Source organism: Rhinatrema bivittatum, chromosome 11, assembly GCF_901001135.1.
Source record: "Rhinatrema bivittatum chromosome 11, aRhiBiv1.1, whole genome shotgun sequence".
Classification (NCBI taxonomy): domain Eukaryota; kingdom Metazoa; phylum Chordata; class Amphibia; order Gymnophiona; family Rhinatrematidae; genus Rhinatrema; species Rhinatrema bivittatum.
Genome location: NC_042625.1, coordinates 77,784,039 through 77,800,617, shown reverse-complemented (window position 1 = coordinate 77,800,617; position 16,579 = coordinate 77,784,039). Strand labels below are relative to the sequence as shown.

Below are 16,579 nucleotides of genomic sequence, written 5' to 3'. Positions count from 1 at the left end.
AGGCAGGGAAGCACCATGATCCTTCATTGACAATAACTTGGTATTTTTTTGTATCCGCTCACAACTCACTCAGCACTGTCACTGGGGGGGAGGAGAGAGGACGTGCACCAGACTCCTTCCAGGACCACGAAATCATGGACCCTAAATCTGGCTATGGAATGTTACCATTGCACAATTACTGGGACGCTGCCCTCTCTCACCCAATGGATTGTGAGTGCTGCCTCTGTGGCATCCCCCAGCTCTGTCCTGGTCAGCCCAGAGAGTAGAGGGCCTGGTAGAAAACTGAACCTATGTGGTACTACATAGTACTGCCACTGGCCTGACCCCAATATCGTAGGTTTAAACTATTTATTTCCAGCAATTTATATTTCATCCAATTGCCATACTTCTGTTTTGTGCGAATTACAAAATATAAAACAAACACAAAAGCAAAAAGCAATGAATTTTTTATGACAGTATTTATTGTGAACTCCACAATTTATTTACACCATTTTACATGAAATTCTATCTGTCAGGAAAGAAAATAAAAAATAGTTAATTTCAGAGTTTTTTTTTCCTCCAGCTAAGACACTTTAATAATAGATGTGACATGTTTAGCTATAAAGACTTTTTCTTTTTTTTTTTTTTTTGCTGTAGTGTTTTTCGCTAGATGGATCAATCACATTTCCCATTGAAAGCTGAAAACTGATAGGCTTATGAAAATTAGAGCTATGTTAATTCCCTCCAGTATGTAATCGTTTAAAAAAAATAAAAAATATAGCAAGATGTATTTTGATGTGAATACAGGCCAGGAAAACATAAACTCTGCCATAACAATGCACAGAGAATCAATTTTAAAAATATTACGGTTAATGTTGGATACGTAACAGCATATCAATTATCTCATGCTAAGTTTCCAGAGGTACAGGGATTGGTAGGATAGACGGAAGCATGCAGTTCTGTACAAGATGGAAGCAGGAGGAGCAACCCACGAACCAAATGACTTACAAATCGCAGCAGAAGAGACCCCCTCGGTTCTGCCAGTCCAGAGAGGATGCTGCTTAGAGTTGTTAAGAACAGGGAGAGCGAGAAGGTTTGTGGTAGCACATGATGCCAAAAGGTCATCATTTAGATACAAGCATTTTATTTTGACATTTATTTGCTGCGCTAGCCAAGGGGCCTTACGATATCTTATGGTAATACCACTACCCAGCTTATAAATTCTTTAGATGGAGAGTAAATGAGACACGAGGGAACAAGTATCCGTTGATAGCCAGGAAAAGCTAAACCTAAACAAGGGCAAACCAGTTCCACGGCACCAGGGGAGCTCCGAAGCATGAGCATAAAAAATAACAAGCATTAAGGGAAGGATTATGATTTCTATTTGTTTTTGCATTTTTTTAATGTATCTAAGTTAGATTATGGTTTTTAATATTATAAAGTTATGGATTGTACCTGTTTATTATTTTAGATATATTAGGTTTAACTTGATAATTGTTTATGGCTTCCGTTTTTTTGTATGACTTGTGATGTACATCGCTTTGTCTGATTCAAAGAGGCGATTAACAAGTGTAAGAAAATAAAATAAATCCAATGACATTGTCTAAGGGCTTTTTTCTTTCAACTCTTTCAGTTTCAAAATCTTTGATGCATAAATAAATGGGACAGCCTTTACACCAAAGTTTACATCGCACTCAGTAAACCCTGCTGCATTAACGGGTTTTGTTGAAACTTTTAGGTAGAGATTTAGTCCCCGTTTGCTCTGCCTGTACATGCCATGGCACAACCCAGGTCTCCATCTAAAAGCAAGAGAAACAATTCAGGGACTTGCATCCCTGGGGCCGAGCCCTGACGACACGGAGACAGCTGTACACTGCAGTTTGCTAGAAAAAGCAAAAGGCAGGTAGGGAATCAATTACAGGTGGAGATCTTCTCCTAAAGAGGTTAATGTGAAGACACAGAGAAAAAGTCAGGTAGGCAAGGGCTAGAAGCATAAACACATGCAAGCCAGAAATTGTATGCGTTTCCCATCCCTACCTGACCCTACGTTTTGATCTCATTTTTTAGAGCGAGAGATTTTCTGGGATGTGTTTCTCCCGTGGCCGCCTTTTGAAACACTTCTCTATGGATTGAAGAAGCCAGGCATGGGAGCCTCTTAGAATTTGGGCTTGCAGATGGAGAAACTTCTCTCTTTTTTGGAAATGGCTTTCAGCAGTACCATGAGGAACAAAAGGGAAACAGAGCTAAAACAAAAAGGCAAGCCAGCTTCTGAATATTTATGATTTGTAAGAGACCAGAGATAATGAAGGCAGTGTTTGGAGACTGGGAGGACATGTGATCTGCAGGCAGAGGGAGTTTGGGATGGAGAACGAACCCCTGCTTTGTATTCTGGGGAAAAGCAACAGATGGACAGACAGAACAGGAGAGGTCTCTTTACAACATGTAAGAACTGATTTCTATTGCCCTTAGGAAAAGAAAAAACACAGAGCCTCTCACAGAAGGTGGGGAGTGCTCAGTAAGGTACAAGGCACTGGGGGGTCACGAGGACTGTGACTGGGAATGGCTGGATGGGACAGAGGCAGTAGTCTTTGACTCGAGGTTGGAGTAAACGGGCAAGGATAGGCTGGAAGATCTGGGGCTCGGTGGAAGTTTTTTTTAGGACTGCATCTCTGCACGGAGCATCCAGGGAAACCAGCAGCAGAAGAGTAATCTACAGAAGAAAGACATGAACATAATTATTTTGAAATACAGCTTTATAGCAGGACATTCCAGTCCTAAGGTTTATTGCCAGAAAATCTATCTCATGCTGGCAAGAGACCTGGATCCAGATCCAAATGCAAGCTCCTGTTTCCCAGAACAGTTAAGGATGGGAGCAGAGTGGACATAGCACTCCCAGAGCTGATCCACATAGCATACTGCCCGTAGGACAACAGTGGCTTCTGGAGATGACACTGCAGCTGTAGGCTGCATATGGTGACACTCCTAGGGGACAGCCAGAGACAATGAAGGATATTTGAGGGTACTGCTGTGCCCACCCCCAAAATAATTCTAAAACCATAATGCAGTTAACCTCACAGCTCAGTCTGTGGTGTTGCATTCTGCAGCATCAAAGCATCCCCTACCTATCTGGGTGGATTCAAGACAGGGAGGGAAGACACTGATGATATTGGGGCAGCCCCTGCAAGCCAAGGAACAGAGCAGAAAGGGGTACCATGGCCAAAGTGCCTATTCATCCCCTGAGCTGGCAAGAATTCCCAAGAGTCACCCAGGCATGCCCTTCAGGGATGGAGGATGAAAAAAGACCCGATCTCCCAAACATCAAAATTATTCCTTACTAAATTGGTGAACTAAATAAAGTAATTCCCAAGGCAACAGTAAGTGCTTGAGAAGGACAATTTTCAAAGACATTTATGCAGACTAAAACCTATTAACCCGGGTACAATGCCAGTTTAAAAAACTGCCTCCCCTGCCCTCTTTTCTCTGACTCCATCTGCTGGAGGGGAGGCATAACCCAGCAGTCTGGACTGATCCTGGTACGTACAGGGAATGCCAGTTTAAAAAACTGCCTCCCCTGCCCCCCCCCCACACTCATATGCAGCTACAAGTACATACGCTGATAAGGGGAGGTGCTGCGGGCATGTTTTGGGCACAGTTGGGAAATAAATTGCATAGATTGTATTTTCAAATCTACCTGCATTATTTTCCAGAGAAATTTTCCCTGCACATAAGCCAGCTGCAAAAGTCCACGGGTGCTATGTCCTGGTGGCAATTTTCAATGGGAAAAGTAGGTGGGTCCCTTCCCTTTGAAAATCTGATGCAAGATTGCATCTATGTGAGGAGTCGGAATGTTACCCCAGTGTTTGAAAGTTGCTCTTTACTTGGCCATAGCCAGCACTGCAAACCTTAGCACTGACGGGCTTAATGTCTTCAGGAAGGTGCACTATTAAACACGACCATCCCATTAATATAGCATAAAGAGTAAGCTATGAGTTAAGAAACAAAAGGATCACCGCCACTTACGTTTTGCTATTCCCTATAAATGTAAAGGCATAAGGAAAAAAACTTGAAATGCAAATAAGGCAAGAGGATAAAGAACAGAACCGGAACTGGATTCCTGTCCTGTTGGATCTTACCTGGAGATGGAATTCTCCGATGCAATATCTTTTGGAGTCCTGACTGCTGTGAAGTTACGCTTTGGCTGTGTCACTAAAAGGGAAAATCAGAACTCCTTTTGAAAGGAACAGTGTGCGCAGTGGCAGCCTACCGTCTTGTTCTGGGCCACCCAGGCATTCAAAGCTACCCCTCTCATTCTGGAGAGCCAGCCGCAGGTCCCTTGTGGGGTAGATTTAGGCCTGGATTCACTAATACCGCCGGGCTCTCCAATTCCGTGGTACAGGGGGCGGGCCTGCGATAGCCGGCAGCGATCGCCCCTCCGTGGCGCGATTGCTGCCGGCTTTCGCACCCAAAAGCGCCATCGTAAAAGGTGGTGCTATTGGGCCTCAAATTGGAAGCGAAAAGGCTCCTCACCTTTTCGCCGTCCGCGCTGTCTTCGCGGCATCCGCCCCGGTGCCACCCCGACTCCTCCCCGATCTAGCTAGCGCACGTGAAAAGTCCCTTTTCGCGTGCGCTAGCTTTGGAAAATAACCCCCTTAGTTTGGGAGAATGGACATGCAACACTCTCTCCTCCCAGAAAAAACTGGCCACAGTACTGATACTCAGAGGCTTGGAGGGCCCTGAGTGCAAGCCTGCTGTAAGAACCTGAGAAATCCTACATTGCTTCAGCTTTGTCTTTGGAGGTTGTCAGCTCGGTGGAGGCATGAGTCAGTGGCAGAAGCCTCTCCCATGTTGGCATTCTGGAAAGGTAACTGTCTGCCATTCTGACGGCTTTCCTAACGAACCTCTCATGTTGGAAGTTCTTCCATAATGGAACTAAGGGCTTGCTGAGCCCAAACTGAGGGGGTGGAGTACTTCTCACTTTCTCATCTGTCACCTCAGGTGAGCAGTGCAGTGTTAAGAGAGGAAAGCCATTGAACCTGCTATACCTACTAGTAACTTGATGAACTTTCTTCGCTAATGCACTGTCACCTTGGGAGTCTTTGGGTCCTCCAAGTCTGGAAAAACAAATAGAAACTTTATACATACAGAAAGAATTACAGGGCTTACAAAACAATCAGGAGGAAGTTTCCTGGCCAAGTATAATAAAAACCTTCAGTAACCAAACTTCTGCAAAACGCCAATAAATAGGCTATGCATGTACGTGCACGTGATTGGGTGCAAATTGAAGAAGATATAAGGCCTTTTATTCTACTTGATGCTTTTTATCAGGAATTAAATGAGGTGGTTGCTTACAAAAGAACATAAGATATACCATACGGGGTCAGACCAATATCCACCGAGCCCAGCATCCTGTCTCAGACAGTGGACAGCTTTGAATCCTATATTGAATAGGGACAATGAGTACTAACAAATATTGTTTTCATCTGTTTCATTCATGTTCAAACTGTTTTTGCCCAAATTTCATTTGGGGGCATTTTTAAATTTTACCTTTTCATTTGTTTTGAAAAAAAGCATGCACTGTTTGTAAATAGCGTGCACTAATTTCTGAAATAAATGAAAATGACAACTTTCATAGTTTTAGGAGATTCGTTTCATGTGAAACAAACCAAAATGAAAATGGCCAGTTTTGGTTCTGATTCCTTATTTGTTTCAAACAGATGTACATCCCTAATATTGAAATCAACATGGCTGATCTGGCAGCTTGCACATAAGTTATACACACTTTTACCAGGGAAAATCTCAGAGTTTTGGGAACATAGGGAGGCAAAAGGGATGAAAAGCGTTAAACAGGTATTGACTATATTTTGAGTGAAGACCTTTGGTAATCTGCAACAGGAATCTAATCTTGGTGAGAAGAAATTTTGAAAATATGTCCAACTGAGAAATTGCCTCAGTGTAAGGACAGCTACTGGGTGTATTTCTCAGAAAATGGGGGTCTCAGCCTATAGCCGCCTCTAGGGGATGTGGTATTCTAATACTTGCCAGTCTTAGGAATGCCTGGGAGAGGGATTTGGAGGTTCAGTTTGTAGACAAGGACAAGAACACACTTATGGAAGATTTATGTAAAGGACAGGAATTCCAGGCTGATGTTCTTTAAAATAATTCATTTTATATCACCTGGTGTCCCAAACTCTAGTCAAGCAGAACCATAAGGACATGGTCTTAGCACAAATAATCATTTTCGGATCTCATCCACAGCTTCATGTACACGTTTGCTGGCAAAAATGACTCATTTTGGAGAAATTGGCAGAATATGGGCTAATTTATTTTGACCTAATGAAATGGGTCTTTAGGCTGCCGAAAATCGTGTGATCATGGAATGGAGGAGGGAGGTTTGGGTGTTATTTTGGTTATTGTCTGTAAAACTGAGGCATGATTCTCTTGTGATGCGTATCTAAGGATTGTGCCAGGCTATACTACAAGCAATAGTTTTATCTATTTGTGTCTGAATAAGACTTGAAATACAAAATGCCAATCAAGGGAGTCGGACCATACCTCTGGACCCTTGAGGGTGGGGCGAAGACTCCGTGTTTTGGGGGGCAGGTGAAATAGCGAACTCCGAAAACAGAGCCATCGTGTTTTCCCGTGGGCTTATCCAGCTCGATGCCAAACCAGTACCCTGCGGGGCGATAAAAGAGGCGGGGGGAAAGAAATGCCTTCGTTATACCCAGACATCCATATTCAGAACAGAGAGGCAAACTGGGATTTTACTGCGCGCCCCCAAGCACCGAGCACGCTGCACCCCCTAACTCCGTGCGGGGGAAAAGCGCTGCACCTGGAGCGAAGTCGGTTTTCCCGTAGAACTGGATGATCCCCTGTTTCTGCCCAGCCACAAGAACCCGGTCTCCAATGTCTATCTTCAGCCCCTCCCGGTCCAGACTGGCCACCGAGAGCGACTTCTTCTGCGCTGCTGAGTGAAAAAAAAAAAAAAAAAAAAACCACCCAGCAGTGTCAGTTGAAGGATTTCCGTAATGCACATTAGAAAAAAAAAAAAAAAGTCATATAAAAATATAAATATGCACGAGGAATGTCAACAAACTCGGTCTTCTGTTTGTGTTATCTGAGCATCACACAAAGAAATCTAGCAATGCAACATAGTAATGCGGTAAATCACCTCTTTTGCTTTTAATTCCAAATATACCTCCATAGAATAATACTTCAACCCACTCACAGAAACAAGTGCACCCTCCAAAAAAAAACTCCTCCCCGTGATATATCACATATAATTAAAACCAACCCCAGTAAATATTGACATTCCGCTCTCCCTATGATCAAACGCTGTTATTAGATGGCCTGCCCAATGACATACTGTAGGCATAAAAACGTCCGAAGCCACAATAAGTGAATGCCATAGAAACAGTCAGGTTTTTATCTCCTTATAATAACCGATCAATGTAATCAAGCAACCGGGAAAGTTAACAGTGTGCTCAGTTGCACAAGCAGAGGTATCGGTGGCAGAAAAAAGACAGAGACGTATGCTGTGGGTAGATGAACACATAAATTCCCCGTGCTGACCCCAACACCAGGTCCGTCCATCCCCTCCATATCTTTTTCCCCCAGCCTCTCAACCCTGTTCATACCACAGCCCTTTGTATCTGTCCCGAGCTGGTTTAAATTCCCTTACAGCGCCGGCCTCTTTCAGGCACGATCGCCTTTCTTTTCCTTACAAGTGCTATGCTTCATCCAACGCCTGGGGCCTCTCCCTTGCTTTGTGACAATCCATGCGCTTCAAAGTATCCGGCTACCCCGTGCCGGTGGATAACCCCCTGGCTGCTGCGTGCAGGTGACCCCAGCCGGACACTGCTGTTCCTAGGTCATCGTCCCCCCCCCCCCCCGGCCTTCTTGTTAGCCTGATGCAGCTGTACTGCCGGTCTCCGCACATCAGCCTATATCCTTCCATCTGACCGAGCAAACCCTCAAGCCCCCTCCCTCATTTCTCATACCCGTTACCCCTTCCCCCACCCGCCCTGAACACTACGGTCTATATCTGGCCCAAGCGGTTTTGGGTGCCACTTCCTTTGCCGCTAGGGCTGTCCCAGGTATCTCTCAGTCAGGAATTCTCTCCAGTTTTCTTTGAATATCCCGCCTTGCCACTTCCTATCAGGTCCCCTTGTCCCTGAATTTCCTTTTCTATGGAAAATGTCACCTTCTTGTACTTTTCGTGACTGTTTCTGTCGTTTCCTCCTGCCTCTTCTTTCCTCCAGTGAGCACATTTTGAGTGCGTTAAAAGCCTCTCTGGGTCCTGAATGATTTTTTTTTGTGGCTCTTCTCTGAACCACTTCCATCCTCTCAATGTCCTTCCAAGGGTGCAGCTTTCCAGAAATTAACAGAGCATTGATCAAGGGGGGGTCTCACTTTTTTTTTCTGCTGCTGCTGCTACCTCTGCTTATGCAACCGAACAGGCTGTCAACATTCCCAATTGCTTTATTGCATTGGCTGGCTACGTTATGATCATCGGAGACGTATACAAAAGGAAGTCTGACCTGGGATGAAATAGCATGAGCAAACACTGCTTTATTTCTCAATAGCTTATTTTTACTGTTTAACTTTTGTAGCCTAGTCTCCTACATGGAAATTGACCTTATAAAATCATAGTTGTATGTTACTCTGCCATCTGTTTATTTGGCCTGTCACTTCACCACAGTAATAACTTGAACCATTCATCCAATGGCTTTCAGGTGTCTGCCAGAGAGTAGAGTGCCTGGTGACCGCCGGCCGACATTTTTCATGTGCCCCTCCCATGCCACCTCTGTTTCCTGTAGGCAAACAATTCAGTTCAGTGCTGCTCTGTCCCTGGTTAGTGCCTCGAGATCTCCAATCACTGATCTACCTTCCACGCCAATCCTTACCTTCACATACACCATGACTAACCTTCTTGTTTGAATTTTATATTATTTTACACTATCGTTACATGTTTGAATTAATAACCTGTCCTTTCTCTTCTCTCTCTGCCAAGTTCTAATCTCCCTGTTATTTGTAACTGCCTTTTTCCGCACCATTGTTTTAGTTTTGTTTACGATGCACACTTGTTTTAATGTGAACCAGCATGATGGGACTGCGTTCTCGAATGCCGGTATATAAAAACCCTAAATAAATAAATAAATTATAGGAAATTTAGCTGCAAGCTGCCACACAAATCATCTCTAAAGAGTTAAAAAAAAAAAAAAAGGAGGCGAGATCTCAGGGAGGCATTGTGATGTCATCAAAGATTTTGAAAGCTGCCCTGCTGTTGGTTACCAGTCCTGACCATATGCAAATTTCTGTAACCCAGAAGGAAACGGGGCATCCTGAAAGCCACCCCTGCCCTCTTCAGCCCTGGCTTGCCCTTACCTTTTTTCTCCTTACTGCCCTTCCCAGTCATGCGAGAAAAGTCCATGCGAGGTGTTTTCGGAGTAGATGTGACCGATGAAGGTGTCTGGTCTGCGGCTTTGCTGATTTTAGAAACAGAGGCAAAGATACCTAAAGACATTTGGTGGGGGTGGGGAGAAGCAGAAATAAAATTTAGCACATAGAAGCACAGACTAGCAAAGCTTGAGAAGTGGTGACCGGGTTGCAAGATGGAAACATGTTACTAGGTGCAATGTGATGGTCCAGGAATTAGCCACAGCCTCATGAAAGGACCATTCTGCTGAGTCCTCAACCCAGCTCGGTCAGTCTGTGTGGACTTGGGGGAACTGCTTTATTTCCCTGTGCCTCCGTTCTAATCCCCATTTCCGTCACTGGCTATGGGGTGACTGTGGCTCATTTTATCCCACATCTTCTGGATACCAAGGATAAATACAAATGCTGCTGCTTCTTTCCTCATCTAGGTGAACCAGGCAGTTGGATGCCCTCTGCCCCAGGGTGGCTGCTTGAACGCTTCTGAAGGGCTTTGGCTGCATTTCGAGATCCAGTCAAGCACCACATAAATGCACATTTCTGTTTGCTGCCTCCACGGACAGGACATGCAGTACTGACCACAATATCATACTGAATCTTGCAAGGGCACCTCAAGACTCACACTGTGGATTAGTTTGGGCACCGCTACGAAACACTGTGACGCAATGCATTTCCTTGCTGCATGTCCTGGCTGTGATGCCATTCTCCTTCGTGCTCTTCTCGGGCGTTTCTTACCATGCTTCGGAGGGCAGATGAAGTAGCGGATCCCTCCCACGCTCCCATCGTTCTTGCCGTCGGGCTCGTCCAGCTCCACGCCAACCCACTGGCCACTGGCAAATTCCGTCGTGCCACAGAAGCGCAAAGTGCCCACCTAAGAAGTGACAGAAGCACGAGTTGGGATCAGCAATGACAGCCAGTCCACATGGATACCTGACACCCCAGACTCTGACCCTGGCACTATGGCCTCTGATGGTGGCAGCTCCTGCTATACAAACTCGAGCTCCATGACACCAGAACGTGCTAAAGTCAAGAGCAGGAGGGGACCTTGATTAAGCCACTGATTTTTAATGTGACCATAGATGAATCCATTTATCGCTCCGTGTCTCAGTTCTAATCCCGGCTCTGCCACTAACTTTCTCTGTGTATGACTTTGGGGTGAGTTACTTTATCTTCCTATGTATGCCTCAGTTCTCACTACAGTTACTGAGTTTTAATAATAATAATAATAATAATAATAATAATAATAAATATTGGTTTGGATCTTATTCCTTTGGAAGTTGCCAGGCAATGTCCTTGTGATAAATTATCTAGCCTATCACTGCTGGCAGGAGATTGTGGGTGAATGGGGCTGTATATTTATATTATTGTTCCTAACTTCAAGATTCATATTGCAGGAATCCATTCTCTATGATCCTGCGCCTCATGGATTGTGCAGGGCAGAAGGTCAGTCTGAAGAGCCCCATTTCTGGTACCTTTTCAGCGTCCACCAAGACCCTGTCCCCCAGCTTCAGGCCGAGAGAGGTCAGCATCAGGTTCCCGGGGATGTTGTCGTAGTTGGGCAGCGTAACTTTGGGCAGGTTGCAGCTCAGTGGCACCGCGTCGAGCAGCAGCTGTTTCAGCTCCTTGGCTATCATGGCGGACTCGGCTTTGTCCAGACTCATGTCCATGGGATCCGGGACCACGTCAGCGGGTACCTGCCCTTTACTGTTCTGAAAGACAAGAGAGCAAGACATGACCCTGGGGTCCCTAATCAGCCCCAGTTTGCATCTAACACCCCATCAGGCCATGGTATAAGAGCAAGCCTGTGCCACTGTCTACTCCACCACCCCCTTTCCCCTTCTCTCCATGGTCTTTAGCCCAAAGAAAGCACAGATCCAGCAGCTCTTCCCCCCACCTTCTCCATGCTTTTACCCTGATAATGGCAGAGTCTCAACAGCTCCTGGCTCTTCTCTCAGTGGCCCTTACTTTAATAGTGGAACTGGCTCCTGCTCCTGCAGTCCATGCCCTTCTGTCCGTTGCCTTAAACTGACAGTGGGGTAGGCTCCATAGTCCAGAAGCCCCTCACCCCTTCTCCTAATGGTCCTTACCCTGACGGTGGGGTTGGCTCCATGCTCCAGCAGACACTTCACAGCTCCCAAGCACAGATTGGAGGCAGCAATGTGCAGTGCAGTTCCGTGGTTGAAGTCACTGCATGTTGAATTGAGCACTGCGCAGAAAGAAAACAAAGAAATGAAAAAACGGGGAGCTCATGCACATGCCTGAGGTAGGTGCCCTGCTCATTGCTACATCTGGTGGCAGAGATAGCGCAAGCTTGGGAAATGCTGCTGAATCCAACGTGCAGCAGGATCTGACACTCCATGGTCAGACTTCTCCGGCTGCTCCAGTTCCAAAGAGGAGGGGAGAGGGATTTGTACTGGATTTCCATGACTGCACACACCTTTGGGTTTTGATGCCTTTAGCAAAATGCGGATCAGCTCGGGGACGTCAAAGTAGGCCGCGTAGTGGAGCGCATTCATGTTAGTCCAACGGCTTCGTAGAGTGGGATCAGCTCCCAGGCTCAGCAGCTGATTGGACAGTTGCACAGCAGCTGCTGGATCTCCTTCAGACACGAAAATATGCAAATCCAGTTCAGTTTCCTGGCTTTTGTGCAATTGCATTAGTGTATGATGCTGAGAGATGCAGAAAGGGGACAGTACCCAGTTTTGCTGTGGGACAATTACAAGTATCGCCAAGGCTCCACCTCAGCCCCACTGTGCTTTTTTTCTGTGTGTGTGTGTGTGTGTGTGTGTGTGTGTGCGTGCATGCACCTGAGATTCATGATTACATAAAGTGTGGAAGAGTGGATACTCAACAGGATAGTAGATACTCAGTATGGCCCTGTGCCTATGGAGCACAGTGGCCATTCTGTGCTTTCTTACCCACACCATGGGCTCCGGCTTTGCAGGCGTAGTGCAGGAGAGTCATGTCAGTCAGTCCGTCACGGTCGTTGACATGGCAGCCCCTTTTCAGAATCTGAAAAACACAAGAACTGGGGCTGAGCCTAGGCACAAGCCAGATTGGAGGCACAAATGTCACATCCCACTGTAGTCATACCTGGCCTTAAGACTACTGTCATTACTGGAATTCTTCTTAACTCCAGCAGTGACATGAGCAATGTGCTAACTGCTGGGCCCAAGGCTGCTCAATGACACCTCTTGTAAACTGGGCTCAGCCAATCTGAGAGCTCCGTTGGCCAACATTCTAGGATACTCTTAATCTACTGCAAGAAGGGTTCTCCCACAGGACAGGATGACAGATCAAAGTAAGAGTGAATTAGGATGTATAATATATTAATAATCCACAGAGGTAGCTGCAGTGGTTTTGAAGTATGCCTTTCGCAGTGAACTACTAGGCCTTGCTTTGTATTTTCCACTCCCATCCACCATGTGAGGTCCCCTCATAAAACAATGGAAAGTATCCATTTGGGTTGTATACAAAAGAGACACATGAACTATTCACTTAGAAATATATAATAATCATCCTCACACTGTGCAGTTCTTCCTGAAACACAATCTTATTAGAAGGAGATAGGAAATGTGTATTTCCTTTTTCTCCCACTGGGAAAAATTATAATTTGGTGACTGGGAAAGTCAGATTTAAGATCAGCACCTTATTTTCAATTAAGCCCAAGAAAGCCAGGGAGATAAAGTAACTTGGCGAAGGCACACAAAAAAAACAATGGCAGAGGGGAATCTCAAATTCATGTCTCAGAATCTCTGTGCAATCACTGGGCCAGGCCTCCTCTGTGAGAGTTTAAACCCTGGTGGGTCATTTTTCCCTCCATGAGTTTGCAACGGTGCAGTAAAGCAACATCACCATAGAAACAGAAGTGTCACTTGTCATTTTCTCACCTCATTGCCAATGATGTCAATTTTATGCTGTACTTGGGGAACCCACTGTCGGATGATGGCAAACAGCTCAGGAACTGTGGTCTTGGAATCAAAGAGGATTTCTTGACATGCTGGGTCATTAGGGTCAAAGAATGTGAATGCTGGGGAAAAGAAATCCCAACAAATTCAGAATTTGGGTGCTTTCTTGAACTTTTTCATGCATTTTTATCATAATTTTCCTGTAAGTACTCATATTTTCCATGACACTGTAACATTTTCCTGGGAGGATTCAGACTTCTGAAGTACACCTTTTGGGCCAAACTGGATGGGTCAAATTGGTTTTGTAATACCTTTTTATCAAGTCAATATAAAATTATATAAAGATGATATAGTACACAGAGGTAAAAGCCTGCCCAAGAACGGAGAACTACTGTGAAGTGCACAACTGAGATGTGTGGTACTAGAGAGTGCATGCTGAGCATGGATGTCCTGTGTGGTAGGAGGCAATGAATTGATTATTCAGAGAGAGGGAGTGGAGCTGGAGGCTAAAGCCAGGGAGAGGGATGGAACTCAATTTCTATATGTGGTAGAGAGTGGATTAGACAATACAGAGAGGAACGGACCTGGAGAGTGGGGCAGAGCTGAAGAGTTTAGGAAGAGGGGGCGGGGCAGAGCTGGAGAGTATAGGAAGGTGGTGGACCCTAATTTGCATACTGGCTATGCATACATGAGGCAGCTTTCCTCTTTATTTCAGTTACGGTAGATAGATGGGCTTTCAAAACCACCGAGATCCCGTATTCAGATGAGAGAACGACTTTCACCTCCTACTCAAAGTGCAGGAAGACATCCGGAAGAAGAGTGCACCCATTACCGTAATCCTTGGGAAGAGGGGCCGGTGCTGAATGGTGGACCAGAGGCTTCTTCCTCTTCTCCAGAAGTGGGCTGTGAAACTCCAAAGGCCGTCGCTCCTCCTCCATGGAGGCTTCTGTCGTGTCATCTTTAGTCATGGTTTGCAAATGCCCCCTTTCAAGGAAAGAAGGGTTGCGTTAGGTTCTTCATCTCAAACAGCCCTAAAGACATTCAGAAAACTTAAACGGATAAGTCTGATCTGACCGAACAGCCAGTCTCGTGTTTCCTGGATCCTCAAATATTATTAAGCTGTGCTCAGCAGAATCTTAAACAATATTGCAGAAGGTATTTATCAGGGGTAAGTATTCTTCTTCCATAGTCACAAACCTTGGTCAATTGTGCTCCTGATAATGAAGTTTTGGTTGGCCATGGCCTGAGTGACTCTGCTCCCTGACCATGGTCAGAAACCACAGTCACAGTAACCATTCCTAAGCATTCCCAGCAGCTACAGCTACAATATTGTCAGCTTATGGTCAGTCATTCCCATCCGTAGTCACCATAGTCAAAGTATTACGGAATCAGGGTGAGCTATCCATAGCCCAATACAGATGGCACCAAGAGGGGCAGGGTAAATGAGATAGAGAAAAAGTGTGGAAGTGGGGGAGGGGTTTGTCCAGTTCTTATACAAGAGAAAAACCTTTATAAAATGGACACAGTTCAGGAGAGAAGTGTGTGTGTGTGTGTTTGTGTGTGTGTTTTATTGCATAGTTAGAAAGCTTTCACTCCCTGGTGTTTTCATCTTCAAGCTGTGTGCTAGTCCATCTTCAGCGTCTCATGAAACTATCTCACCATGTAATATCCCATTTCATCTCAGCAAAGTCAAGCAAATAAAGCAAAGACTGCTGTATCCCTTGCTGGATTTTTGGTATATAATGGAATTAGAATGTGAGGAGACTTTAGACAGCTCATCCCCTATCAACCCTTCTCTTGGAAAACAGGTTATAAAACAAGAGAAAATGCAGGCTTCTGCTGCTGCATAATATTTCTGCTGCCCCCTCCTCACCCCCAGCTCTGCCTTAGCAACTTTGCTGAATGGGACTGAGCTTCTCCCCCAGGGACCTGGAGGAGAGTTGGTCAGGAGTGTGCAGATGCTCCTTGCACCGGCGGCTAAGTGGAGGTGTTCACCCATGAAAACCCAGTGATACCTAGCACAGCTTCTCTCCCACCAGGCAAAGGGGCAATGCTTGCCCCTCCTTGCTCAACAGAAGCCAAGCCTCAGTCCTTTGCATTTGGGCCTGTGCCAGCATCCAGGCTGATTTGAATCTGCCGAGACCTTTCCAGATCCTTCTTGAATAAATCATTCTAGAAACAGCCCTGCCGGGGGGGGGGGGGGGGGGGGGAGGGTCCATGGTCCCACTCCACTATGCAGAAAAAGTATTTTGACCCTATATATTAAGTTCCCAGGAGTCAAAGCAAGAACTGCAGACGTGGGCAGTGATGGGGGCCCGAGCTGCGATCGGCAGTGATGGGGACTCGGGCGGCTCCCTAGAGTGAGTACGGGGGTTGGGGGGGGGAAGGGTTCGGAGCTCAGGGCAATGCCCGGTACCGGGATCGCTCTCTCCGGTGTCCCTCGCAGATGGTCTCTGCCCAGGCCCGGCGGAGGACAGAGGCTTGCTTTCTCCGGGGGATTGGTCCGTGTCTGGCTCGGGAGATGTCGGATGCTGTTTACCTTCTCGTGGTCCCTCCCTCCTGCATCCGTCACAGCAGCAGCAGCGCAGAATCCCGTCCCCCCTCCCCCACCCCGTCTCCCCCCCTCCCCCGATCCGCCGCTGCCTCCTCTCCTCCCAGGCCGGGCTCAACACCGAAAGGCAATCCCCCCCCCCCCTCCCCCAGTCTGTGCCAGACGCAGGGGGAAGGGAGAGCGCACCCCCTCCTGTGGCTGGAGAGACCCTCTCCCCACCGTCTGTGCACATTCGCCCTGCCTCACTCACTGGCCCCGGGCCGGCGCTGATCGCCCGGGCTCTGCAGCTGCTGTCTCTGGTGCTGAAGCGGGGCAGGGAGCTCGGAGCAGCCTCAGACTCGCTCCATCCTCGGAGGGCTCGGTGCTGCAGGCTCCAGTTCGGACTGGATGACTCCTTAGTTCTTGACTGGCGAGCGCTGGTTCTGCCTGCGTCACGCTCCTGCTACTGTAAGTGCGTGAGAGCGGGGGGGGAGAGAGGGAGTGGGGAAGAAAGGGAGGGAGGCAGGCAGTGTAGGAAAAGCAGAGAGAGAGAGGGATGCAGTGAAGATTGAGGACACGCATAGGGAATAGCAAGAAGTAAATAGGGAAAGGAAAAGATTGAGCTGGAACAGGGGAAAGAGAAGGTGGATGAGGATGAGAAGATACAGGAGGAAACAGGATTAGGGGGAAGGTACACAAAGTGGTTAAGAGTGCTAGAAAACCAGAA

The 16,579-nt window shown here is 46.5% G+C and overlaps 1 protein-coding gene across 5 annotated transcripts; it reads right to left on the bottom strand.

Moving 5' to 3' along the window:
- Positions 1–561: 561 nt before the first annotated feature.
- CLIP3 (CAP-Gly domain containing linker protein 3) lies at positions 562–16,444 on the bottom strand. Of its 5 annotated transcripts, none has more exons than XM_029571208.1 (14): positions 16,124–16,441; positions 14,155–14,306; positions 13,305–13,444; positions 12,333–12,426; positions 11,852–12,013; positions 11,502–11,620; positions 10,887–11,123; positions 10,150–10,285; positions 9,367–9,495; positions 6,812–6,943; positions 6,532–6,655; positions 5,026–5,090; positions 4,113–4,185; positions 562–2,689 (listed from the first exon to the last, which is right to left on the bottom strand). In XM_029571208.1, exons 1-14 carry the CDS (start codon positions 16,432–16,434, stop codon positions 2,635–2,637), a joined length of 1,929 nt encoding a protein of 642 aa, XP_029427068.1. In that variant the 5' UTR covers positions 16,435–16,441; the 3' UTR covers positions 562–2,634. The 5 variants fall into 5 exon arrangements, 4 of the variants coding, with proteins under 4 accessions (XP_029427068.1, XP_029427067.1, XP_029427069.1 ...); XM_029571207.1 differs by having other exon boundaries at positions 6,812–6,946; positions 16,124–16,438; XM_029571209.1 differs by lacking the exon at positions 16,124–16,441 and adding an exon at positions 15,862–15,912 and having other exon boundaries at positions 6,812–6,946.
- Between the last annotated feature and the right edge of the window lie 135 nt (positions 16,445–16,579).